The following is a 27,982-nucleotide window of genomic DNA, read 5'->3' as shown; positions in this document are numbered from 1 at the left end:
AATCGCCGTTGTGAGTTTACCTAGCAGGCTGCTTGTTGTTAGAAACATGGCGTCCTACTGCAGCCTCTCCACCTTATTTCCTATCCAAACTCAGCTGGACTACGCCCTGGACGACGCCGTGACACAGCAAGAGAAGGAAAATCTTGTCTACGAGTATTTAAAAAAGCTAGACGAGAGAGAGGACCTGAAGATACCCGATTTTCAGACAGGTTAGCCCATGTTACAGCTCTAGCTCGCCTAGCAATGTGTCTCTGCCCATAGCATTTGCCTCACAGTTTGACTCGAGTTTGCTAACATGCCATTACAGCACTCGACATGTTCATACAGTATGGGAACTGAACAGTTAAGGGGTCCTCTCCTTTTCTCTATTGGTGTTTAAATACTTTTTAACATGCCCTTTAAACTACAGGTGATTTTGTGAGTTAGCTAACTATCTTATGTACTCACAAAACAGTCATTTAAAGAAACAGCAGCAAAGACTAATTTCAGGCCAAATAAGGAGCAGCTGTTTTGTGTAGGTTCAACTTTTTTGCAGTGCAGTGCTTCCTGTGTTGTGTTTTGTTGCCTGTGTCTATCAGCTGTACACACAATAGCTTGCAGCTGTCAACTTCCTCCTGTCCAAGTTATACTTTATTCACTTTAAGTTTTTCTTTCATAACAACAAGTATGGCATAATTTGGAAGCCACAAATCTATATAAAGCAAGAGCATGCATTATTTTATGTACCTTTTCCTTTTCTTTGTCTTTGTATTTGTCCTCTTCAGGGCTTTATTCATACTCTAAGCTGTATAACTTTCATGCTACTGCAAATATAAGGCGATAAATGCTTAAGTAGTTTGAAATTTAACCCACAATTCACATACAATGATAGTATGTTAGCCTTTTCTCTGATGGCACCATCATAAGAATGAATTCTTGGCATACCCCTGACTCCTCAGTGGTTTCTTACTCATCTTTGAATTAGTGTGTTTATTTTCTGTCCTTTACCAACAGCCTAACATTCAGAATAACTACATAACAGCTGTCTTTTGTAGCTGCTGTCACACCAAATAGTATAAACAGTGTTGGCCCATACTTGAAGAATGAAAAAGGTTGTCGCCAGTGTAGTTTCAAAATAAAGCTCCAGGGGGGGAAATCAAATGCTGCTGGTGTCAGTATCACCTCAGTTTGGTCCTCTGCTGAGGTATGCAACATGTTGGCAATATCTCATTGCACCAGTAGATGGGGATCTACAGTTAGAACATCAAACAGCAGAGTAATAAACATGGCTGTATGGGATTGAAACTAGGCCCACAAACCCATCATGACTGCACATAAAATAAATTAAACCGGTAGTTAAAAACAGTTACGGATGTTCATATGATTTTCTTCTTGGCAGTATACCTGTGTACTTGACCCATTCATTATAGTATTTTGTGTTTTTATATATTATATGTGTAGTAGATGCCTTTCTTTCATAGTCAAAGAAACATTTAAGATATACAGTATGTAACAACAGCCAAGTTTAAACCCCACAAATAACAAATTAAAAACCTAAAATTAAACCATCTTAGGTACCATATAATACCTATAGTCTTCCTCTTCAACAATTTAAATGCTGAATCTTTAAAAACACGAGATCTATTTCTTCTTTCTCCTACTTGCTCTGTGCTTGCATCATTTTCAAAGCTGTATAAAAGGAGGGATAACTCTTTTTTTAATTATTCAGCCTTTATTTAATCAGGTCATGTGCTACTGAGATTAAGAATTGTTCTTTCTAAGGAGACATTGCAAAGCAAGACAGCAGCACAAGTAAAAGAAAGACGTTCAAACAGGCTCAAAGTGTTTTATTTCCAGGTACCTCATGCTGGATTTTGGTGCTCAGTACGCTGTGAAATTTAAAAGTATTAATCGAGTGCATGTCAGTAAAGTGTGACAGACGTTATCAGACACAATCTGGAGTGCATGTGAGGTTAGTGTTAAAAAAAAAAAAAAAAGAATTATCAAACACAATCTAGATCTTCAGAAATTAATTCATGGCATTAATAGCTTAGCAACACCTCTGAAACTGTGAGAACTTCCAAGTCTGCTTTGATCCATCAGCTATTTTTTTTTCCTTCCATATGACATAAATGCAGTATCAGACCAGACAGATGGGCACTGTGAAACGTTTTCCTTCGCTGTGACTGAACATAATTAATAAAATGACAGGCCAATTTTCCACTCTGTGATTTACTCCAGGCTTGGAATGGCTCAACACGGAGGGGCCTCTGTCTTTAAACAAGGAGCTGGCTGGCAAAGTGGTGCTGCTGGACTTCTTTACTTACTGCTGCATCAACTGCATGCACATCCTGCCCGACCTGCACCGGCTAGAGAAGACGCACTCTGTCAAAGGTATGGATGTACATTGGCTTTAAAGCAACAGCTGACGTAGGTGTCTTGTTTCTAGAGGGGTTGAGAGGTTTGAATGAATGATTTACAATGGAATAACATGCAATTCAACATCATGACAAACCTTTATGATGTGGAAATATAGGACAACTCCCTCCAGTGTCCTCCCCAGGAGACTTCTCATGATCCTCCCATTAATAAAATTAAGCAGAGGCAAAGCCCTTAATGACTGACGTGTCAATGAATACGTGAGTTAGATTATGATAATGAGACATGATAGTCATGTGATTCTGTTGTTACAAGGCACCTTGAATAGCGTAGCTGGTCAGGTTGCTCTAAGCCACAGATACTCAGCTTGCTTTGCCCAGGGGCAACTTTTGCACAACGACAGGAGGCTAGTGGCCAGTTAATGAACGGGCATTAGTCATATTTATCAGTATAAATGATGAATGAAGTGTCTGTTTCAACCATTTGACGTTTGCTGTGCTCGTCTTTGCCAAGTGCCCAGTCCAGCTGCAGCAGCCCTGCACAGGTCATGTTTACGCAGGGGTGTTTCCAGGATTTAAAGGACATTCAGGGCTTAGAGGATCCTCCCCTGGCACTTTGTGTTTGATCTAAAAATTCCCAGTGGGAATCAATTTATTTTCATGGTCAGCAGGCCCCCGGGACCTGATCCCAGGCCAGATTTGTCCCAAGTTGAGTGTCACTGATCTAAGCTATTTGGCAGAAGGGAGAACAAGCGAACTTTGTGTTTGTCTTCTGTTTATTTGGGTTTCTAACATGCTCAGTTGTGCAGATTTTTTAAAAAGCAATTTTACCAGATAGCTATAAAAGTCAAATTGTATCTGTCTCTCAATACTTTGACCCCTCGACCCTGTTTGTGTCACACAGCCTTGAGCTCATTTGTTCCTACTGAGATGTAAATGTTTGAAAATTAAACATCTGGGCTGTAAACATTACGCAAACAGGAGTGCACAGCGTCTTTATTGAGGGCTGTTTTCAGCCCTGCATTAATAGAGATTTGGTGCTCTAGTTAATATGTTTGACACCACGACAGAGTGCGTGGAACTGGCTCAAAATAGACATCAGTATTCATGTTCATGGAGCACGTCAATCAGTGCAACAGTGAGTCTCATTTGTGTGTTTTAAAGGAATAAATCCTTTTGTAGCTCCAAAGGCCACGAATCTGATGACAAACAAACGTTGCTTGGATTAGTGTCAGTCGAGGGTGAAAACTACAAGTCTGAAAATGAAAGAACATCGTGTTGAGTTGGAAAGTAGTGACTACCAGACTCCTGTAGCCTGCCTCTCATCTCTGCTTGAGGCAAGTGGCCCAGCTCGTGGCCTCAGTTTAACTGTGCTCAGTATCTGTAAACAAAGGAATGATTGGTCCCTGTTCAGTGCTCATTAAACCATAGCTATTGTTAGCTGTGGGCTAATTAGAACAAGTATCAAGCTGTGGAGAATTACTGTCCATTTGCTGTGCATGTTGAATGAGTGGAAGATAAATGTACGTAAAACAGAAAAGGCAAAATGCTCATTAATGCAAGTTTCAGTCAAGCAACAGCCAAATTATTAGAAATACTATACTTATAAAAAGCAGCACTGGCTCAGCAGGGAGGGAGCACAACTCCATTGGTATCTATATTATGTGTCATGCTGCGTCACAGGATCATGTCTAAGTTCACTGGGGCAAAGGAGCTGCAGTACATCAACTTGACTTCTCTTTTTGCCCAAGAGCATAAGGACCCTTATCTCAGCTGTGAAGAGACAGTTTCTAAAAATATTTCCAAGCAAGTGCGTACAGGGCCCATAATTGTCCCCCCTGCTGTAGTCCACTGTATGGCTCTTTATATAGCCACTCCATGCAGAGCATTATCACATCCGACTGACTCTTTCATCCCGCTGGCCCTTCACGGGATCATCTGAGGAAGCCGTGCAGCTTGAAATTCAGTTGCGAGCCAGGCAGGACGCAGAGCACACACACACATTATCTCACTCGCCTTATCTTTGGCACTGCTATGGGTACATTCTGTTTGCTGCTCTGGTCAGTGAGGTGTGGGAGCCACCCTGTCCAGTCACTCCCACAGTCCAACACCCACCCACCCATCGTCACTGCAATCTGTGCTGCTACTATACTGCATGGGTGACGAAATCCGCTGCAGATGGTTTGAGTTTTAATGTTTGGATCTCTTGTGTTTTTATGTCTGAGGGCGGCTCAGTGATGTGAGGGAAAGGAAATGTCAGGAGTGAGGAAGGGTTTTTGTTTATGTCATTGTCAGTGGAAGTGGCCTGCGGTTATGTGCTATAAAAAAGGCAGGATGAAATGTAAATTAAAATAAAAACTTGGCCTGTTTTGTGCAACAAATAACAAACTAATTATGTGCAAATTAGAGATGCGGCGATTAATCGATTAGTTGTCTACTATTAAATGAATCACCGACAAGTGCAGTCGATACATATCGATTCTGAATATCTGAAATGGTTTCAGCTCTCAGTTTCTGCTCTCTCTTCTCTTGGACAGTGAGTTGTGACACACACTGCAGCATCCCCATAGCCCCACCTCCTCTCACTCACTCACAATGCTGTCCTCTCATCACTGGTTTTATTCGTTGGGGTTGCATGTAAACATTTGCAGCATGGTTTTGTTTTGTTTTTCACTTGCTCATCTCTGAGAGTAAACTGAATGTCGCCGGGTTGTGTACAAAACAAGATGTTTCAGGACACCATCTTTGGCTTTGGGAAACACGTGAACATTTTTCACCATTTTATTGACCAAACAACTAATCGATTAATCAAGTAAATAATCAACGAATTCATTTACAATGAAAAAAATTGTTAGTTACAGCCATAGCGTGAACATGTGCGCATTAATTATGAAATTAAAGTTACTTCAAATTGTTTTCTCACCTGAATTAAATCGATTAGTTGAGATTCAACAGTTCAAACTGTTTCACTTTATTCTGTGGACGTTAAACAGATCATCAATAGCAGTGGTTCCCCGTCTTTTTCCTCAAGGAACCCCGTTTCTATCATATGACTAATAAGTGACATATTTAATGGGTATTTAATGTTATATTCAATGCATAACAGTCATAGTACAGATCAACTGATAAAATGCACTATTAAACCAAATTGAAAACGTAATGACTGCAGGAGGTTTTGTGTACAACGAGTGGTTTGGATGAATTTTGAGCAAATTATTTTCTGTGAATATTGTCCTAACATTTTTATGAACTTAAAACAATTCTCTGTCTATATTATGTATTCTTTTATATCTTAAATAATAATTTAAACTTTAAAAATAACTATTTAATTCCATTTTCTTCACAGAAATGAATGAATGCAAACATAGAGGCCTACTGTATATATGTATGTATGTATGTACGTGTATATATATATATGTATATATGTATATATATATATGTATATATACACATATATATATGTGTATATATATATATATATATATATATATATATATATACACACACATATACATATATATACATATATATGTGTATATATATATATATTATATATATCTTATATCCAAAAAGGCCCTGTGACCCACCTGTGAAGCTTTTGTGACCCCTAGTAGGGGTTGAGACCCCCAGGTCAGGAACCAGCGATCTATGGAGTACATGTAACAAGTCATAAACATACCTGTTCTCAGAATAATTTTGTTGAACTTAAGCTCAAGTTTAACTCAAATATTCTGAGAGTATGTAGTGAATTGTCACATGTACCCTGTAGATAAACCTCTACAGACAAAACCTATTACCCATGTTTGTCATTGATACACAACAGTTTCAGACTCAGTGCCTCAGAATGACACGAGTAAAGAAGCGACTGTGTTTCCAAAAAGAATCCCACAGGGATCGGAGAACAGGAGGGAAACTCGAGATATCTCTTATGTAAGGCCACTTCAAATTTTAGCTCCAAAACAAAGTGTTCACAGAGCATCACAAACTTGCCTCTTTCCACAGTTTTAGGCGTTCCTGTCTATTTAGACATTCGTTTGTCCTTGTCAAAAGTCACAAATTCTAACTAATCGCCCTCATCGTTGATACAATACGGGTAGTGTTCATCGTCTTTGAAGACTGCTGTGAAAAACATTTACAGCCTGGAGGCGCTTAAACATTTCCAAGAACCTCTGTGAGGCTGTCGTTTTGCTGCAGGGTCACTGATAACAAAGCGAGACAGTCGAGGGTTCCAGTCGAAAATCATCCGTTTCCCTCCTTCTCCCCAATCCTCTTTACGTGCACATGTGTGTGTGTGTGTGATGTTGGCGTCTTGTTTATGATCAAGCTTATGCAACTTGTTGACACAGTGATTTAGAGCTTTACTAGACGGACACATGTCAAGTCACGACAAGTTTTTATTGTGAGCACAGATAAGTCAAATCACTTACTGTTCTGTTATGTTTGGCTCTGTTTTATTTTTGTCTTTGTGTCTCTATTTGTTTAATCTCCCTCTCAGATGGATTGGTTATTGTTGGTGTGCACTCAGCTAAATTCCCCAATGAGAAGGTAAGTGTTTTCATTGTTCTTCATCATTTTTACCTCTCTGTAGGCCGCTCTGCTTGTGCATTCTTTCTGCATTTTCATCACTGCAAAGTATCGACAAATATGTATAATTTTCAGCATGATGGAAGACAACACGACCCACTCTTTCCTCAGGCAGGAAATCAAAGCACCAAAGCATTAATCTGGAATGTTACACCAGCGTGCCAGAATTAGAGTCTGATTTTGGCAGCTCAGTTGATAACTATCAGAATGATCATATCTGAAATTATTTTTGTTATCAGTGTAAGACCATAAAACATGCTCAGATCTTTAGAAAATCCCCCTGATACTCTCCTCTCATTTATTCTGTATAAACATAGCACTGATGCTTTTCTGTTGTACGTGATCATTCGTCTATGCTTGTCTCCAACCTTTCAAAGGTCCTGGACAATGTCCGCAGCGCCGTGCTCCGCTATGACATCTGCCACCCAGTCGTGAACGACAGTGAAGCACACCTGTGGCATGAACTGGAGGTGTCCTGCTGGCCCACGCTGGTCCTTCTGGGCCCACGTGGCAACCTGCTCTTCTCCCTGGTGGGTGAAGGCCACCGCGACAGGCTGATGCTTTTCACTGACAGCGCCCTCCGTCACTACAGGGAGCAGGGTCTCCTGAAAACACACGAAGTGGGGATCAAGCTGTACCGAGACTCGCTGCCACCCAGCGTCCTGTCTTTTCCCGGGAAGGTGGCCGTAGACGACAGCAAGAAAAGACTGGCCATAGCGGACACTGGGCATCACCAGATTCTGGTGGTGTCCACAACTGGACAGCTGTTATATGTCATAGGAGGTAAGAAGGAGGAAACTAGATGATGATTTGCAGTGTAATGGGCTTAACGTTGCATAAATGTCTGTAGGGATGGCAACTGGTAAGATTCTGATTAATTTTCTGTGTAGGTTTTCAGTGTCAGCGCAACTGTTTCATTATTTTCTAAGCAAAAAAATCTGCTAAGCCTGCCTGCGTGGCGCTAATGCTATTATAACAGGACATCCACCCTTGGTAATGGCCATACTGCTTGGTCTGGAGGCAGTGACACTCGTGTGTAGGGTCACACACAAGACAATCCTCAAATTCGAGCTTACGTTGCATAAGACATTTCATCATATTGCTGATGTTTCCACCCTTGAAATTGTCATTTTTATAGACATTTCATCTCTCCTCGTGAAATTAAGTCACCCTTTTGACCGTGTCCTCGACTCCACGGTGACTCCTTCTTGTTGCAAGTTCCTAACAGTGTAAACACATGAGTTTGATGTCATTGTTACACCTTTGGCAACTGTCATAAAAACATGGCCACATCAATAAAAGGAATTGATAAGCTCTGAGGCACACGATTGTAATGGATTTGACAATTTGGAACCAGTTCTTGATTTCCATCCCTTGATGGAAATATGCGTCATATTTAGGTTAAAGTTGCGTAGATATCTGTGTGGGTTTGGTGGAACCTTAAGGTGTCCCTACTAGTATGATTTTTGTGCTCTTTGATTTGTCATTTAGCACAAAGAAATCATCTCTGAGTTGGTGGAGTAGATATTTAATGCATGAATTATGTGTGCAACCACTTATCCGAAGCCGGGTTGCGTTGCGTGGGGCAGCAGGCTGAGCAAAGTGTTCCAGACGTCCCTCTCCCCAGCAATGCTTTCCAGCTCCTCCTGGAGGACCCCACAAGTCTTGTTGTTCCCTTGTTATGATTAGAATCCATGCAAATTGAACAACGGTGTTTAAAGGGAAACGTCACAGATTTTAAACCAGCTCTGTGTCATAAGAATGTGGGTAGTATGTGTGATCGAACTGTGGTAAACTTCCCTCCATCTTGCCAGCACCCAGATGTCCCTGCTCCTTTCCCAGCTCAAATTTGCCAGATGATGAGTTTTACGTGCATTCTGGTGGTTGTAGCAAATGTCACAGTCCTTTTACTTTGTTTTCTCTGGTCATGTTGCACCAAATTCAAAAGTATTCGTAGCTTTCTACTGCATAGACAGCCCATGTTTAATGAAAGCACCATCTTTCCAGCAGTGTAATACTTCTTTAAACATCACTGGTATTTCTGGAGCTACGTGGCAGACTGTGTTGTCCCCAGACCAACAGAGTTTGGCAACAACAGGGACGACCACACACTGGGGACTGGCACTGTTCTTACTGTGGACAAATTGAGGTTTAAAAAAAAAAAAAAAGAACATTTATTTGTGTAAGAAGTCTGAAGCGTCAAGCAAATTGTTTCTGTATCAAATCATCCTGAGCACATTTGTTAATGCACTATAAGGACAGTAGATTAAAAATCAGTCACACTCTCAAGTAATTATCGCACTTACAGAAAGTGAAGGCCACCTGTGCTCCAGCTGTTAATGGGCGAGAACGCCTGTACAAATCCCTCGTATTAGTAATCATAAAATCATCAGTCATATCTTTTCAGGCAGGGAAGATTAAAAAAAAATGCCTCAATCCACCTCTTGTGTTAACTGAAAGATAAGTGAATATGTGAGGAACAATTAAAGTGCTGTTGCTTAGTAACCTGTCAATGTCAAAAACTTTTATGAGTCACATCGGACCACAGATAAATGTCAAATACCTGAACACGCCGAGTCTGAAGGTGCACAAATTCCCCTGCAGAGCTTTAATATGACAGTGGTGGTGAAGAGGAAGACATAAATAACTGATCTGTCATCAGAGATGCATCCACATGGTGTAACACACACACAGACTTTTAAGTTTCATGTGATTATCATTTCCGTCCCAGGGCCTAAAAGTGGGAGACAAGATGGCGACTTGTCCGAAGCTTCCTTTAACTCCCCTCAGGGTGTGGCCATCAAAGGCGACATTGTATACGTGGCTGACACCGAAAACCACCTGATCCGAAAGGTAGCACCCTAAACTATCTCTTAAAGTCACTGCTTTAATTAAATTCGATGTCACTTGATTTTTATCCGTATATCTCTGCCTGTCTGTCCGGGTTTCAGATTGACCTGTCGGAGAGAAGAGTCAGCACTCTCGCCGGAGTTGGAGCTCAAGGCACGGACAAAGAGGGCGGCGCCATGGGACCTCAGCAGCCCATCAGCTCTCCTTGGGATGTGACTCTTGGCACCGCCGGTGAGTCTTGTGGCGTGGTCGGACGGGAACCAGAAGGGCGATGTTTTATTGTGTCTCCCCTCTGTGCCTGCTCTTGCTCTCGTCACCTGTTTTATTTCTGAACGCTGCCACGCAATCAATAATTCTTGAGAGAGAAACAGAGGACAGTGCAGCCCTCTTGTCTCAGATTGCCTGGGTATTTTTGGGTCTCATCATTTCACAGGTCACAGTTGAGTCAGACTGAAGTGTAGATAAAGGAGCGGAGGTCTGTAAACAACAGGAAGTGACTACATCTCACCCGATAAGAAAAGACCAGGGTGATCATACCTTTAGAGGAACTGTTTGCAACTTGCATTCGCAGTGTTCTTGGAGGCAAATAGTTAACAGGAGTTAGCAATGTAGCTCGGCCCCAGCCCATGTAGGGCTTTGTATACAAGGAGGAGGAGCTTAAAATCAGTTCTAAATGTAACAGGAAGTCAGTGCAGAGCAGCTCAGACTGGCCTGACGTGCTCTCTCCTCTTGGTTCTGGTTTGTAGCCGAGCTGCAGAGTTTTGAATGAGCTGATGTCTCTCAGAGGTGTTTTTTGAAAGGCCAGTAAAAAGAGTGTCAGTTTGAAATAAAGACATGAATCAGTGTCTCGGCAGCCTTTTCATTTAGAAATGGTCGTACCGTAGCTGTGTTTCTCTGTGTTTCATGTCTGTTTCCGCTTAAAGTTATTTAATCTACAGTTTAGGATGTCACCCATGGGGGATGCTCAGTAAACGTCTTTGCCAGAAACCCTCATTTTAGTTCTACTGAATCACTCTGAGGCTAAAAATCAATATGGGATCAAAACTGCACAAGTCACAAACGACTGTGAAGTACCTGACAAGGTCTTTTCATTTTCCTACAAAGTAATCTCAGACTTCCAGTTCCAGCTTTGCCTCTCTGAATGCTTTGCCTTATTATTTTGCCTTTGGCATTCAGAGTTTCTTTATTATCAATCTTTTGTACAAAGTTGTCACACATTACCTTTTTTCATCAAAGCAGAAAGCTTTTTTAACTCGGCGTTTGAATCTCGCAGACATTTTGTCCCTAAGTGTTGAGTGTATGTGTTGTGTTGCCATCAGGCCTTGTTACCTGCGGGCATTGCAGATTCTACATCAGTCAGCATAGAGTTGTTGTCATACACACACACACAGAGGCCATACCAGCAGATTCCTTAAAACAATATATACACCTTGCAGACAGTACTGTATGTTGCTGCTAAATTTGGCGTTATTGTTCTGCTCTCCAGGCTGTTATCATTTAGACATGTTGAAGATGAGGTTATCATGTACAGCTTGAGCCTTATTTATGTTTTGGTCATTAAGTGAAATATTATTTAAAAATGTCTATAAATTTCTTTGCTTTCTTCACTTTCGGAGAAAACTACAAGCCCGTAATAGCCAGTTATTTATTTATTTATTTATTTATTTATTTATTTTTCATGCAGGCTTTACATCGATGTAGAGCCTATGCCGTACCCTACGCACTAGCCGGAGTGCACCTCTTCAAAAATGTCGCAACACAGACACTTAAATTTCACAGAAAAGAAACAGTAAATTGTAAAGACAATAAAGCCTCCACAAAATAGCATTTTAAGTTGTTGTGCTGGTGAACCTTGTGAGTTGTAAGGGAGCCAAATGTACAGTTACCTTTGTCAAATGTTGCTGTTGCTCCTGGCTTCATATGAGAAAAGGAAAAGATCGCTAGCTGCTAGGCTAATATATACAATGTAAAACGCCATAGGCTTGTGCTAATAACGTTAGCATGTTGTATTTGTTGGGAAAAATGTGTCCAGATAGACAAGTGTTTGTCTGTGAATGCTGCAAGTTATAGAAAAGCTGATATGTGTACTTCCGATTCTCTCTATTAAGCCATGTTTAGTGTGTGTTTAATGTGTGTTTTGAATCAACTAAACTTAACAGCACTTCACAGAATCCTGTTTTGGAGTTGTAACTGCAGAGTGACACAGACACACCACTGCACAAGTATAAACGCTCACAATGGCCTAGGCCACTTGTGTAGGCTACAGCGTAGGCTCTGCAGAAATCATGCTCAAGTAGGACTTGTGCCCATCAGTGCACCCCTGGGTGTATAGGTCTTAAAATGAGGTGTGGTCTGGCGCGTTGTTGACATATTGCTATTTGGAGGCAGCAGAAAGCCATTGCGCCATTGACGAACAAAAGCGTGGTTCAAAGTCCAAGTACTTCCTTGATATTTAAAGGGCACAATATTCAGATAGCAAGATGCGTCAGCGTAGGCTGGTCCACAGCGCGTGGATGGGTTCAGTCGGTCAAATAACCATTTATTAATGAGGAAAATATCAATTGCATTCTATAAAGTATGAACATAGCAGATTAGAGCTGCAAGGCTGCTGTCTGACTCCCCATAAAGAGAGACACTGTGTGCATTTATGTACGAGGAGCAGTGTTACTTCATTGATTATTCCAGAAGTTAAGTTAGTTTAGTTCTGTTTCCTCTGTCAAGTTCATAACCAAAGTTCTTAGTTTTGCAGCTTAAATGTCCCACGATTTGCTGCAGTGACAATACTTACTGCATTACTCTACAATTGCAGGCACGCCTGGCTCTTAAAGGGAATGGGAGATAACACACTGACTGGTTGAATTTATATTATGCCCCAAAACACACCTATGATGAATTAATTAAGGGACTAAATACAACCCTTTTGCCTCTTGCGCCCACTTTGCGCCTAGATTACGCTTCGTTTAACCAGCAAAAGTTGTCAACAAGTCCTAAATGCACCTCACACCATGCATTATAGATCATTAAAACAGGGCTCTGAGGTGTTGTAAGAGCCGACAGTTGTAGTTAAAGTAAAATGTAAGCATGTGTTGTGACTGCCCCATTAATGTTGTGCACCTAATTAAACAAAGGATGAAAGTGTACGCCTGGACAGAGCTGTTTATTCTGCCTGTGGTGTGTACGACACTCATCAACAGTCAGTTGTCACATGTTAGTTTGAATTATTAATCACAGTGAATTTAAAGCATTAACTCCAAAAAATTTAGGGCCATTAGTCCGATTATTTCTCACTGCAAACAGCCTGCAAGCACAAGATAATCAGTCATGGGATCATGTAATGAACGGCTTGATGGATGACACAACCTGCTGGTTTGCACATCACCACATGGTTTGGGGATGTGATATCAGACCTTTAACGCCACCAACATTGTCCTCTGAGAGTACATCCAAACACTCATTGCATATTCATGATTTATTCCCCATGTGTATGAATAATTAAGAGGACCCAACACCTTTTGAACTGTAAAGAACCACAGTGAAATTGATGCTGTCAGATGTTCCTGACAGTCCGCCAGATGTGATCAAGAAGGTCCGAGCTCTGCACTGCATTAAAAATACAACTGAGATACTGCATGTCCGTAAGGGTTGTGTGTTTATCATGATGACAGTATTGTCTCTGCTGAATGCATCTGAGGCGGCATACGGCCTTTGTCAGTGAGGCTGCCGTCACTTAAACCTGCACAGCTGCGTTTCTGACTCAATTTTTGGCACCCCGCCGTCACCAAACAATCACAACTTATTGTCTCAGTCAGCAGACATATTTCGTTGTAATACTAGTCTAAACATCTGAAAGGACATTTCACCTTTGAGGACAAAAAGGTTGTCTTTAAAAGTTTCCTGGTTCAAAGAGAGTTTGTTTTTGTGTGTGTTTGTATGTGTAGGCGGTGATGAAGATAACGTGCTGTGGATAGCCATGGCAGGGACCCACCAGATCTGGGCTTTGTTCCTGGCAGATGGGAAACTGCCCAAAGGAAGGTGAGAGACTGACACATGACCACCATGGCCTCTTGGCTGCAGCCTCTCTGAGTCACTAATAACTAAATAAGCAAATAGAAATGATAAAAAGGGAAAATGTACTCCTGATATCCAGCAATGTATGCAAGTGTTTTGTAATGTCTATTTCAAAATGTAAACAGTGAGTCCAAGGCAGGGACGTGCGTGCGATGGGCAGGCAGCGGCAACGAGGAGAATCGAAACAACGCCTACCCCCACAAGGCTGGCTTTGCTCAGCCTTCAGGCCTGGCTCCAGCCCCGGAGGAGCCCTGGGGCTGCCTGTACGTGGCCGACAGCGAAAGCAGCACCATCCGCACGCTGGCACTGAAGGATGGAGCCGTCAAGTTGCTGGTCGGGGGAGAGAGAGACCCCCTGGTGGGTGTGCAGCAGTTGATGGATGGATGACAGCATGTTGGATGAATGTATAACTGAATGAATGGATTTCTTCACATCATTTCGTACTTGTAATGGATACCTTTTAGTTGATTTCATTACATTATTATGGTCAGGCGGTTCATGTCCAACCAGCCACAGAGAACAAGCACAAAGTGAATTGGAAGTGTCTTTGAAGCTGAATTTGAAAATACATACTGTGTTCCAAATTGCTTACTTTTTTTATACTTCAAATGCGACAGATTTATGAGCAAGAGGGTCAAAGTTCAAGGCACAATGCCAAGACAAAGTAGTCTGTCCAAGTTGTATGACTATGTCATACAACAGTACGTACTTTGTAAAGGCAACTTCTGGACGTGCTGAAAGTTAATAATTCAGACAGCCTCAGGCCCTGATCACACAGAAAGCGTTTTAGCAGCTGGAGGCACCATTTTGTAATTGATTTTAATAAGAATGAAGCTTTTTGTTCGCAGTTTTTTGCTTTGCGACGCGCCTGGTGCTTTTGCTGTAGCTCTCTGAACTTGTCGCGTTGAAGAAACTCCGACTCAGAGCGAATAAACGCCCCAGGTCATCTCTTGTGTCGTCATGGTCACGACACGTTTACAGTTGGTAAACAATGGAGGAGAAGCTGGTGATAGCAGTCGCTGGATACCCAGAGCTATACGGCCCGACCATAGACAGCAGGTTGTCAAACTGCCCAGAGTCATCCTCAGATATGCCTGGAAACAGCCATCATGGAGGTGAAGCTCCTGGACCAACTGGTGGTACTCCCCATTACCCACTCTCTTTTTTAGGGGCTCATGTACCCACACAGATCTCCGTTTCCCTGCGCCCAACAAACTGTTTACTGACAGCCTCTCACCCTCAACCAGAGCTACAGCAAGTACCCTCTGCCTTTCTATTTTAGGAACTAGCTACTAACTACAGTCAAATAACTAAAATGATCAAATAAACAGTAGATTGATTACACAGCGACCTGCGGCCCTCCCCTTCCTGACCTTAGCCCCTCCCACCAGACAATCACATAAGCACACACTTCTTACAATAACCTGTGTGAATACTTGTATTTAATTTTAATCATTCCGATTGTCATCGTCATCCCGATGCTCTTATAAGTGGCAATTCCATGAGAAGTACCATCCTGTAAAGCCCTTTGAGGTGACATACTGTGAATTGAGGCTCTAGCTACAAAAACGTGATGCACCTGCAAAAAAAATTTGGCTCCAGTTAGCGCAAAACAAAACTGTTAGCAGCATTTTTGCTCCTTCCCAGAAATGCTTTTATTTAGTTTATAGTCAGACTCTCTTTTGAATTCTCTTCTGACAAGTCCATCTTTATTTACTGTATTTTGGTTGCTTTGTAATGCAATTAGCTGTAGCCTATGCTGGAATAGCAACTTTTTCTGCAGCATTTCCGCCATTGAATCAGGCTTTCACCATCTGAAAGGATGCACATTTGCATCTGCACAGCCAATAGGAGCGCCTTCTCCCTGTCACAGGCTAAAAACAGAGCTAAGAGAAGATGTATAGTGGCCCCTTAGACAACTTGAATTACACTATGCTCAAAGATTAATATGGCATTTTTGCCCAATGACACCAAGACACATTGCCTACCCCAGCTTTAATAGAGTTTTCCTCTTTGGTTGAATTAATTCTCTTCTACCTGGTTAGCATTTTTTGTCAATTGTAGTGTCTCTGTAAAAGGAGACTGTATAATCTAATAATCTTCCAGACGATGCAGTGAACAGCAGCTTGAACAGCAGGTAGTGGGAATTAAAAGTCCATTCCCAAAACAAGAAACTCTCAAGAGATACCTTAAACGACAGTGTGTCCTGAACCTGGCTGTGCCCCCATCCATCAGCAGCAAACACACACGCCGTACAACCTGCACATTCATCTGCTACATTTCCAGCCATAGAAAACACTCGGACAATTATGAAGAAAAAATTTTTGGATCACTCCTGGGCAGTCACAAGGTTTCAGGGCCATTTCTTCATAGATAGAAAATATTGATTTAAAAGACAAAAAGCCATAAATAAACACAGCCACTGTTGTTTGTGGCTGAAACAAACCCTGAAGACATTTTTTGGGAAATTACTTTCATGTCCTCACAGTCGTGCTCCTGTAGGTTTCTTTTTTTTTTTTTTTTTTCATTCTGCCACACTGGAGTATTTTTGGAAAGTCCTAAGAGCTCTGAAGTAGTCATTCATGAGAGCGGGGAGTAATTAACTGGAGAGTCGTATACCGTTTATTCAGCTTGGCCATGAGTCAGCAAAAACCATTAAAATATATTGTGAGTTGAGCTCTCCTCACTTTACAATACAGTGTTTTAAGTATTTAAAGGAGCACTTCAACGTTTCACATTCTCACCAAGAGTTACTGTTAGTGAGAGGATCAATAACACTCTAATATATAGCTACAGAGAGCAGCCATTTAGCTTAGCTTAGCAGAAAGACTGGAGACAGGGGGACACAGCCCACCTATTAGCCAAAAAGGCTTTGGTATATAGGAGAATATTGTTGTAGAATTTTGTAGTAGTGTACAACCGATGGTCACTAACCAAGCAATATATCCCATCATGCACCGCGCCAAAGGAACAGACGGACTGTATGAGATGGCAGCAGATACGGATGAGAGGAGAGAGAACAGCTCAGTTACAGCCTCTTGTATATGTTTAACTCATGATTGAGTTAAAGATTACTGCACAGAGATGGACTAACATTAGCAAACTGGGTTGCTACTAGCTGTGACTTGTACCATAAAGGCTTCATGCATAAGGTTACACATTATATCCCCAAGGTATTACATGACTAGCTGGTGAAACAAATGTCAGCATATCGAATGGAAAATGGAAAATTACTTACATTAATGGGACAGTTTGCAATCATGCTGCTCTCTTTCCTCTTGTATGTCTGCCAGGGTAACTTTATCAATAGGCCTATGTTTAATGTGCACACAGCAGCACAACATAATAAAACACAAACTGTTACAAAGTACTTTGTAACATTATTTATTTATTATGAATTAATTTTGGGAAGCCGACGTACAATTGTTGGACAGAAATGACATCATAAACAGCGCAGAGAAGATGACCGAGTAGTGTCCAAAAGTATTTTATGTAACAGATGAGCTCACTATATAGTCCTTTACATAGAACTCCCTATATAGTCAGTAGAGAGTTATGACTGAATGAATGATTTCAGACACCTGGATGAGAGGGTGGAGCTAACCCTAACGCTAGCTGCAAGCTTGGTTAGCATGGTGCATGTCTATTGTTAACTGTGATAATGCTAATGCTAATTTAGGCTTCTAAAAATCAGCCTTAAAACCAATATAACAATATGTACTGTCCAGAAAAGCCAAATATCTGACTCCTGAAACGGTCTTTCAGTACAAAGTTAACTTTCATGAACTGAAAACACACTGCAGTAGCAACAGCTACATCTATACCATACATACATATTATACATAACTTTAAACCTTGATAATATTTACACAGGTGAGTTATATAAAAATGTACCCATGCACAGTTGTCATGAAGTAGGAAATCAGCTATAGAGACCAAAACTGTTTTTGTACCAGACTATAAACATGTTTATTTCTGCTGTAAGGCTGCGCATTTTAAAGGGATAGTGCACCCAAAAATGAAAATTCAGCCATTATCTACTCACCCATATGCCGATAGAAGCTCAGGTGAAGTTGTAGAGTCCTCACAAGACTTGCGGAGATCCCAGGGGAGAGGGGGTAGCAACACGACTCCACCTAATGGAGGCTTACAGCGCCCCAGATTCAAACGTCCAGAAACACATAATTGAAACCACAAAATATCTCCATACTGCTCGTCCGTAGTGATCAAGTGTCCTGAAGCCCCGACATAAAAAGTTTTGAAAAACGTCATTTGAACTCTGTTTTTAGCCTCATTGTAGCCTGCAGCTCTGACTGCTTCTCTGTACACCGTGCTCACGTGTGCACGCGTGCGTGAGGCCGTGAGACATGGGCACTGCGTTCATGTGTGTTCACGTACTGGTCTTGAGAGCAAGTGCGCACATGAGGCTAAAAACAGAGTTCAAATGTCGTTTTTCCAAACAACGTTTTATGTGAGTGTTGTGAGGACTCTAAAACTTCACCTGAGCCTCCTTCGGCATATGGGTGAGTAGATAATGGCTGAATTTTCGTTTTTGGGTGCACTAACCCTTTAACACAGATGTCTATGGGGATTTTCTTGCTTTGGACCCAGCCTCAAGTGGCCATTTGAGGAACTGCAATTTTTGACATTGGCTTCATTTTATCAGCCCGAGAGGTTGCCGTTTGGTTAATTCGTGAGCTCTAGAGGTGCTGTTTGGGGATGCCAGGCTAGCTGCTAGCTATTCCCGCAGTTTTCAGTCTTTTTGTCAAACTAAGTTAATCATCTGCTGGCTATGGCTTCATATTTAGCATATAGACAATCTTCTCATCTTACTGTCGGCAAGAAAGTTAACAAGTGTACTCCACACAAAATGTCCAACTATTCCTTTAACCCCATTAATTTTTTATTCATTGTCTTTTTCCTGTTTTTAATTTAATTTAATTTTAATTTTCTTTTTGTAATCACAATTTTAAGTTTAAAAGCTAATTTTTCAAAATGCCTGTATTTTTTCTCAAAGTTAGCATGTGAGAAACAGCAGGGATCTTTGTATGGGCATTTTGCTGTGTTTCAGTACATCTATAGCTCTTTCAAAAAGAGAGAAACGAAAGGTTGCTCTGTATATAGAAAACGTACATCAAAACCTTGTGTTGATTGCTCGTGGAGAACGGGAAACAACAGAATTGACAGGAAGGCAATCCAGGCATTCCAGAAAATATAGAAAATGAGGAAAGAAAAATAAAAAGCCTTTATTGTTGTGGTTAAATCATTTAAAGGGCCAACATGTTTCGACCACTGCAGGTCTTCATCAGGGCTTTTTCAATACAACACAGGTATTGTCCCAACCTATAGTAGCGGGAACCAATAGGAGGCCATCACATGACCCAGATAATGACATGACAGGTGAAACAAATAGACAATAATAAAAAATAACAGGTTAGTAAAAAAACACAGGGTACTTATTTAGCTCTCCTTATATCCCATTCTTCTTCTGTCCTAGTTCAAGCACATCCTTCACACAATGTTTTCACATTTCTGCGAACAGCTGCATCACAATCTGAAATAGAGGTCACACTCCTGCGGTGAAGGTGAACATGTGAGCACAAGTGAACCCGCTGGCGTTTTAATGTGCTTCTGCTTGTGCAATAACAGATTTTCTCAAAGATTTTCTCTCTTTCAGAGCTTTGGAGAGTCAGCGAGCCGTAGAGAATCATGAGACCTTTTATGAAATCGTTGTCTCTTATTTTGTTTTTATTTATCAGCGGACTGAAGCTGTTTATTTCAGTTCTTCCCGATTCTTCGCAAATTGGTTGTTAATTGGCCATAATAGTTATTTATCTGTTTGGGTCATGTTGACCTGAAACAATCTGAGCTGTCTGCTTCTGGTCACTGTCAGTAAGAACCGGATGAATGTTCCCATTTGTTGTATTTTAATGGCATTTATCATTAATGTTGTGCTTTGCTGCAAAACTTCCCAAAAATGACTCATCTAACTATTTTTAGCACGGTGACTAATGCGATTTAAAGATATTGTTATCTCTCTGGTGTTTCTTACAAAAGTGGTTACTGATATGAATTATTCAGAAACCTTTAAAATAATGAAGCCCGTGTTGCTTTAATGTTTTTATTTTAAGTGTTCTTCAAATGAAAAGTGATCATTTTCACTTTATGGGAAAGGCTTCAGAAGAGAGTGCTTTATCTCGATGGTTAAAAAGCCTCCTTTTCTTCTCTTAACTAAACTGAAAATGTTTTAATTCAGTTAGAGGCGGTTCACAAGTTGCTGCTTGGGCATTATTATCTTAATTTGATCTCTTCTTTTGAACCAGAACCTTTTTGGTTTTGGCGATATAGATGGGAAAGGGGTGGACGCCAAGCTGCAGCATCCTCTCGGTGTTGCCTGGGCTCCCGAACAAAGCCTGCTCTATGTGGCCGACTCCTACAACCACAAGGTAACTGCTGCACATCACAAGGCTGCAGTACAAAGCTGCAGAGTGCTCACATTTGATGCTTTTCTTGGTATAATGAGTTCCTTTAGGTAGTTGAGTGGATGCACAAAGCATGTATTTCCTTTTGATCTAACACCCATACAGGGAACATACAGGACTTGCGCTTTTTGTGTGATTGTATCTATGTGCCTGTGTAATTATGTACAGATCAAGGTGGTGGATCCAAAGGGAAAGCAGTGTAGCACATTAGCAGGGACTGGAGAGGCTGGAGACATTCTCGGCCCTGAGTTTAACAAATCCCGCTTCAATGAACCCGGAGGACTCTGCGTCGGCGACAATGGCAAGCTTCTCTACGTGGCCGATACCAACAACCACCAAATCAAAGTGCTGGACCTGTCCTCCAAGACTGTTTCACTGGTGAGACCTGTGTGTGTGTGTTCTAACCTTGAGAATGCACTTCACATTTTGTCCACTTGTTTGAAATATATCTACCCTGAAAGCTAGAAGAGAAAGGACATTGCATGTGTCAGTAGCTTTCTCCTTGCCCCCCTCTAACCCAGACATCCAAATCTCTCTCCCATCCAGTTCCCCATCTCCACGGAGTGCGTAGACGCGGTACCTTCAAAGCCTTTGTTGCCCGTCAAAGCCCCCACGGTGCCTAAATCAGCCGCCAGGAAAGAAATGCCACCAGTGGCAGTGTCAGCAGGCCAGACTCTCGTCATGTCGCTCACACTGTCGCTTCCAGAAGGAACCAAACTTACAGAAGAGGCCCCCAGCTGCTGGGCTCTCTCAGCCGAGGGTGAGACAAAGTCATTGTTACAAATACGTGTCAGTGTTAATCCTTCAAGTAAAATTGATTTTATAACCACAAGAGGCACCTTGCCATTGGCTAACACCTCTTCCTAACATACAGCGAGCGAGCAAATGGAGTGTGAAAACTTGTCCAATTATACTATGAGTAACAACAACATTCAGGGAGCCTGTCGGGCCCTCATCGAGTTCTAGTTCACGTCCAGTTAGGAAGAGGTGTAAGCCTGGCCCGTTACTGTTGCTGCACCTGTCAAGTTGCCTGTTGTTGGGGTGCCCTGATGGCGTACTGCTCTATCCTGCATGTCATCTCCTGTCTTTGCCGTCTGTCTCTTACTATCAAAAATAAAGCAGAAATGCCAAAAAATAATCTTTGTGGCATTGCACATGATGCAGTTTACAGTGATAAAGGAGGCAGATTTAACTCTCAAATTGTTTGGTCATTTTTGAAACAGCGGGGCATTGATTTCGCACAAAGTTTGAGAGAAAACAGGAGTCTCCATTCTGGCCGGCAACTGTCAGTTTTTGACGGCTTTAACGATAAGAATCGCTGGTATTTTGTCATAGCTAACCAAATTAGCGAACTACAAAAAAGCATTAGCTCCATGACTTGGTTGAAAACTCTTGAACCATTTTTAAACAAGAAAGGATTTCCATTCTGCATTCACTGGTTGCATTTTATTTACTTATTTAACCTTTACTTAACCAGAAAAACCTCTTGAGATTAAAAATCTCTTTTTTAAGAGTGTCCTGGCCAAGACAGGCAGCAACATCAGTTACAGACAGACAACATAGAAGAATTTAAATCTCTAAAACAAGCAATATAAAACACAAAGTAAGATTACTACAAAGAAAAGCCAAAAAGTATGTTAATATAAACTCCTGCAACAGTGCTTTGTAACAACCGAGAGGAACCAGTGAGTGCGAATTTAGGTCCTTCTGCAGAAGATTCCACATAAAAGGAGCTGCATACATAAATGCTCACTTGCCAAACTCTGTACATAATCTGGGTACAGACAATAAAAACTGTTATGTGAACAGAGAGCATAGCCACGTGCATACATGTAGGAGTATGGGAAAAAAAGGAGCACCATTGTCTTTGTTTTACCATGCAAAGCTCCGTTTTTTTATCATAACCAGGACAGTGTGATTTAATTTATACTCGTGTTACTTCTGTAGGTGGTGAGCTAATTAGCTGAACACACTTAAGGTTACAGCTTAAATTAGAACAGACAAACAGCAGTGAATCAGTCACCAACACTTTCACTCTTGAGTTTAAATGCCTCTGCGCCACGGCATTATGTATTTGGGTTGTCCATCTTTATGTCCGCATGTTCCATTCTCATTAAGGCAATATCCTAAGTGCTATATCGTGCCCGGCCATGTTGTGTGTCGTTAGGGTCAGGTGGGACCAGGTGTGAATGGGTGTTAACTTGTCTGAGGAGGGATCCCAAGACTGCATTGAAGGTGGGTGATAAGTAGTGTCGTAGGCCACCTCCTCTGTTTGACGAAGGTCGTCTCAGTTTGACGTAGATGGCTTCTTTCTTGCTTCTTTCAAACTATCTTTCTTCCCTAGCCAAGATATGAGCATTGCTGTCCTTGAAGAGTGTCCCTTCTCCCTTAGATGTAAATGGACAGCTGAGTCTTGACCCAAGGGCTGGCTCTCCTGTGCTGCAACATGCGCTTGTGGACTAGTTGTTTAGCGGTTGCATTTGGCTGCGTACACTACATAACTCTGTTTCTGCCTGGGTGTTAAGGCAATAACCCACAAACACCTTGAGGAAATTTGTTCAAATTTGGATCAAACATCAAATTGGACTTAGCAAAACTGCAAACTTAAATGTTTGGCAGAGTCATACAACCATAAGACAGTAACTCTAGTTGGTTTTGTAACAAAATAAAGCAAAAACATGAGCACAAACTCTTTGTATATCAAATATGACTTTTGCTACAGCCTCCTGCACACTGCTTCAACATGTGGAGAAACTCAAGCCTTGGCAGACCTGCTGTGCCTGGTTACGGTTGCTAAGCTATGAATGGACAAAAGGTGTTCAGGGCAGGGGTTTATGGAATAGTCAGTTCTGCAAAGACAGCAGTATCTGACAAAGACTTTGCTGAAGTTTCACCTGACAGGGTTGAGTCAGAGTTGCAACCCAAACTTACTCTCTTCATTTATGATAACCTTGTTCTGAATGTGAACCTCTCAACCTCTCCTTCTTGTCTTTATTTTAGTCCATGATCCACGATTCTCTTAAAAAATAATGGAACTGAATGATGCTTAACCTTCACGTTGTTTTCACTTTACAACAAGCAGATTCTCACTGTGCCGGCCCACGCCTGGGATTTATACTGGAGAAATATTTAGATCAGTCAGGTACTCCTCTAAAGCACCATGGAGGCAATTTAATACATGGTTTCTACTGTTAAATACTACTCAAAGGGCCTTCTTCAATGCTCTCAAATAGTAATCAACAATAGTGCGACCCTACGACCGAGTGCGAAGTGATTTGAGATACCATGTTGGTGGCAGGCAATGGTCCGTTCATTAGGTTTGGAACAAAAGCCTCTCCATCATTCTGAGCGATGCTGCATGCAGCCATCGATATCAGCAGGCTATTTATAGAACATTTCGATAAGACGACATGCCTTGGTTCACATAATTAGCTACCAGGCTATGTTACGTGATCCTCCACTGTCCGATTATACCCAGTCTAGACTTACGCTGATCAGATCAGAGCAGAGGCAGGAATTTTAATGGATCAAGTTAGAAGTGCACTGCAGATTTAAATTGTTTTTTAGTGGCTTTTTAGAAATGGCTACCCAGGGACCTCAAGTTAGAAATCAGTGTCATTAATCACCGCTGGCATGGATTTGATGGTCTCACTGGCATAATGTTTTCTCACAGTCGAGGTTTCTTGGCTTTGCTTTTTGACTTTCATTCATCCTTCAGTGGTTACATCACTCTAAATGTGTATTTGTTTCTAAAAATAACCCCCAGTAAATTCATGTCCTTACCCTCTCCTCGTCTGATTCGGTGGGGTTATTTGTGAGTAATATTGTAGAAGACTACATTTAGCAGTGCTCTGACTCAAGCCAATCTAGTACACAGGGTGCACCTTGCCACACTCAACCATAAATTTAGATGCCTGAAAGACAGTTTAATACCAACAACGCCCTTTCAGCACATGACACATTGTGTGTGATCTGGGTCCAAGCTGAGGATTGTTTTTGTTTTTGTTAGACATAATTCCGTTTCCTGTTTTTCACAGGTAACGAATGGCTGCTAGAAAGTCCGGTGGTCACTGGCGACATCATGGATCTGTCGAAGCCCCTCTCCATCTCAACCAAACTTCCAGCTACTATGAAGGACTTAAACGGCAACCCAAGCCTCACTCTGGGTGTATGGGTGTACTACTGTATGGAAGCAGGTAAAGCCTGTACGATGAAAGCAGCCTCCTTCACCCAGCCTCTTCAAATAAGTGCCAGTCATGGAGAGGAAGAAATCACTGTGGCGTTGGCTCATGCCTTCTGAAACCTCTTAACCTGTCTGAGTCACAGCAGGCGCAGAATCAACACCCTCTTTTACTTCTCAGCTCTGCTCCTGTTTTGTTCTGGAAGAAGCTAATTTTTCCTGTGACTGTCTCTTTGAGAAAAATGCATTTCATACAAATCTGATTTTCAGGGGAATTTCATTTCAAACTACTCAGAAGCCCCCTCCATGAAACATCAGCGTCGTAATGTCCTGCACGTGACAGTTATTCATGGCAATGTAACCGTTACATCCCCAGGCATGTTTTAAAGGATGAACAGCCTGAAAAATCTGTATCCATGTGATAGTATATTTATGCAACAAATTCCTACAAGGACAGGCTGTGCTGTGTAATTTAGGGGGTACTATTTCCACTCAGTGTTACCTTATTTTAAAACAGTGCCACAGGACTAAATCAGTGCTGCAAAATAAAAGATATTCTGAGGATTTTAATGAGAAACTTATTTTGATTATCTAATTGGCAGGTGGTGGTGCTGGTGTCAGTGGTGGGTAGATGAATAAACAGAGTCTCTGTCATTTAATGATGTTGCGGAGGATCCAAACTACTTTAAAACACTGAAAACAAAATAAAAGCAGAAACTCTGATGAGCTTTATATTTTCACCTTCACTGCCAGACAGATGTGAATCTCAAAGACGAGGCTGTTTACATTCAGATGTTGTGAGCAAAGTCTTTTTTTTTTTTAACCTCCTCAACCTCCAAGTAATTATTGAACAATTTCTGCTTTTGAAAAATTAGTGAAAGACTTTTGTGTGTGTTTGAAACCATTTCTCAGAAACACTAACTTTGTTTCTGTCAGTCCCATGAGTAATTAAATTGTAGGAATTTGAAAAAAAGGGATGTTTAATGGAGCTGATATTTGATTTTGACTCACAGAAAGCGGTTTTATTCTGCGTTTCCTCACTCAAGCATTGCTTCTGAATGCTAATATCGAGTTACAGTCAATTTCTCAATATTATGATCTTGGAATCCCAAGAGGCTTTCACAGGAATTATTTAGATAGGAAGATATAATCTAAAACCTTTTCTTTAAAGGTATACTATGCAGGAATTGTCAGTACTGTTTGTAAGCACATCATTCAAACTGTGCCCCTCTGTCTTGCACTGCCTGTACATACTATAAATGTATGAGAGAACTAGATACAGCGTTGGAGGCGGGGCCCCATTCATTCATAGGAAAGTTGCTTAGTGGTTCATAGAACTTCTGGTTAAGTCCTCCAATAACTTGCTTTTTTACAGTTTAGAAATGTTATTGGACAAAATGGATCAAATCCCAGTAATAAAACAAGTCATTTAGCGGGGGTTGTGATGCTCAAAAAAACATATCCACTGCATCACGTGATGAACCCAGATGTTGTAATTCCACATTTGGCCACTATGTCAAATAGGCTTCAAAGCGTGACACTGTTCCTGGAGGCTTGGTACGTACACTGCAAGCTGCTGTACTATTGAACCAACGTTAACATTGTTGTAATTAAAAAGGCGATTCTTTAGCAAGCTAACTGAGCTAACCGCTGGCGCTGACATGTCAATCTACATTTTGTCCTTCAGTGCTCGTCAGTGAAAGTGAAACCCAACCCCAGATTCACCCTCGTTTTCAAGCAGGTTTTGTCCACTTGGCGTTCACCTCAATATTTCTGTGTTTGGTCTGCGTGTGTCTGTGATTTTCTTGCAATATAGCACCTGATCGGTACCTTGTAAAGTCCAGACCTTACCTGCGTACTGTTATTGGCTGAGGGTTACACACCAATGCCCAAAGGTCGTAGCCATGAAGCTTCCTGAACTGCAGCTGCAAAAATAATCCAATTCATTTATTACTTGTCAAATATAGAGTTGATTGCCGGGGTGTGCCACACGGGTTTGAATCCATCCCACAGCCCTTTGCTCTCTGTTTCCCATATCATGTCAGTCTATCTGTCCTCTCTAATAAAGGCAAAAAAGCTAAAAAAAAAAAAAAATGTTACATCAATCACTAACTAATTTGCTAATCAAGAACTTAGTTTGACTAATTAAGAATTAAGGAAAAAACTTATTCGTGAAAATAATGGGCAGTAAAAATAATGATTAGTTGCAGCCTTATCCTGAACAGAGCAACATGAGAGAAAAATGAGAAGATACATGCAGATAAATATAATGCCACACACGTCTTCTGGGTCAAAAGTGATGATTGAGAGGGATTGCCAGGGATTGTATGATTGTTTTTTTTACAGAAAATCCTGCATAGTATATCTTTAATCTCGTCCCAGCAAAAGAAATAATAAAAGGACAGAAATTAAATATATGTCTTGAGAGGCTGATGAGACGTTATCTATGCAGAGACTCACATTTTTATATCACTAATATGTTACAGACTCCAGTGTACTAAATCACAGCTTCACTTTGTGCTCTTCAAAATAATATATTACCATGTATATGTTTGCTTGTTTACAGTCGGTGTGCTTGGATGATGCTTTCAGGCGCACCAATCGAGCTTTCATAAATATTTGTCTACATACTGTGTTTCACCAGTCTCAAGTTCTTTACAGAGTTCATGCTTGCAGCTCAGAGCTGTGTTCTGTCTCCACTCGCTGTATGACTGATTATACTTTTGATTAAGATTATTCACGACACAAGGAGCCCTTTTGATTCACGCGGCAAAGTACCACCGTTATCTAAGTCATGAATAAAGTGCCTGTTTTCGATAAGGGGGGGCAGCCACTTGTGACCTGATGACACCAAGCGACTGCAGCTTGTGTGCATCTTATTAAAATCTCTCCAACAAGCATTTACATGCTCCATCTCTGCTCCACAAAGAGAACATAATAAATAATAAGAGTTGCTCTAATAATGTTACCATAATACGCTGTGTATTATGTTATGAAACATGCAATGAAATAATATGAAATATGCTAATGTGTTAATGTCGTTTTCTTTTATTGGTTTCCAAAGTGTTGCGCTGTTGTCAGAAATGGGTCTGAGAGTGTTTCGACTGTTATCACGTCTCGCAACATATTTGTGAATGTCAGTTTTTATTTGGTTTGGAGCACTCGGCCCAAGTGCCTTGCAACAAGGGGTGTTACTGTACGGATGGCGTGGATGTGATGACACATAAACGGCATCAAAAGCAATAACAATATATTTCTGTAACGGGAGAAATGTTTTATTCCCACAAGTTATTTATTTCTAATGAACTGCAAAGCTTTGCCAGCGTGTTTTCTCAGCTTTGATATCCCTCTGGCGTTTTTTAATGAGCAATAATGAGCTCGCTGGTGGGCATTAAGTTCCCCGATATTGTTTTCTCACTTGATTTCTCCATCTTCTCTTTCAGTGCTGCACTTTAAAATGC

At 41.2% G+C, this 27,982-nt stretch overlaps 1 protein-coding gene across 1 annotated transcript; it reads left to right on the top strand.

Moving 5' to 3' along the window:
- The first annotated feature begins 7 nt into the window (after positions 1 to 7).
- Positions 8 to 27,938, top strand: nhlrc2 (NHL repeat containing 2). Its single transcript, XM_049563515.1, has 12 exons — positions 8 to 209; positions 2,221 to 2,373; positions 6,853 to 6,902; positions 7,319 to 7,724; positions 9,673 to 9,794; positions 9,893 to 10,022; positions 13,730 to 13,823; positions 13,985 to 14,216; positions 20,183 to 20,305; positions 20,510 to 20,719; positions 20,888 to 21,101; positions 24,379 to 27,938. Exons 1-12 carry the CDS (start codon positions 47 to 49, stop codon positions 24,639 to 24,641), a joined length of 2,160 nt encoding a protein of 719 aa, XP_049419472.1. The 5' UTR covers positions 8 to 46; the 3' UTR covers positions 24,642 to 27,938.
- The last annotated feature ends 44 nt before the right edge of the window (positions 27,939 to 27,982 follow it).

Source organism: Epinephelus fuscoguttatus, linkage group LG20, assembly GCF_011397635.1.
Source record: "Epinephelus fuscoguttatus linkage group LG20, E.fuscoguttatus.final_Chr_v1".
Taxonomy (NCBI): Eukaryota; Metazoa; Chordata; class Actinopteri; order Perciformes; family Serranidae; genus Epinephelus; species Epinephelus fuscoguttatus.
The sequence above is the reverse complement of the archived record's forward strand: the minus strand, read 5'-3'. Positions and strand labels throughout refer to the sequence as shown.

What these genes read in the sequence shown, in the direction of transcription:
- nhlrc2 (XM_049563515.1), top strand. Translation starts at nt 47, where the DNA reads ATGGCGTCCTACTGCAGCCTCTCCACCTTATTTCCTATCCAAACTCAG. An exon ending in GAAGACGCACTCTGTCAAAG is followed by an intron (nt 2,374 to 6,852) that starts GTATGGATGTAC and finishes TCTCCCTCTCAG; the next exon opens with ATGGATTGGTTATTGTTGGT. An exon ending in CCTCCAAGACTGTTTCACTG is followed by an intron (nt 20,720 to 20,887) that starts GTGAGACCTGTG and finishes TCTCCCATCCAG; the next exon opens with TTCCCCATCTCCACGGAGTG.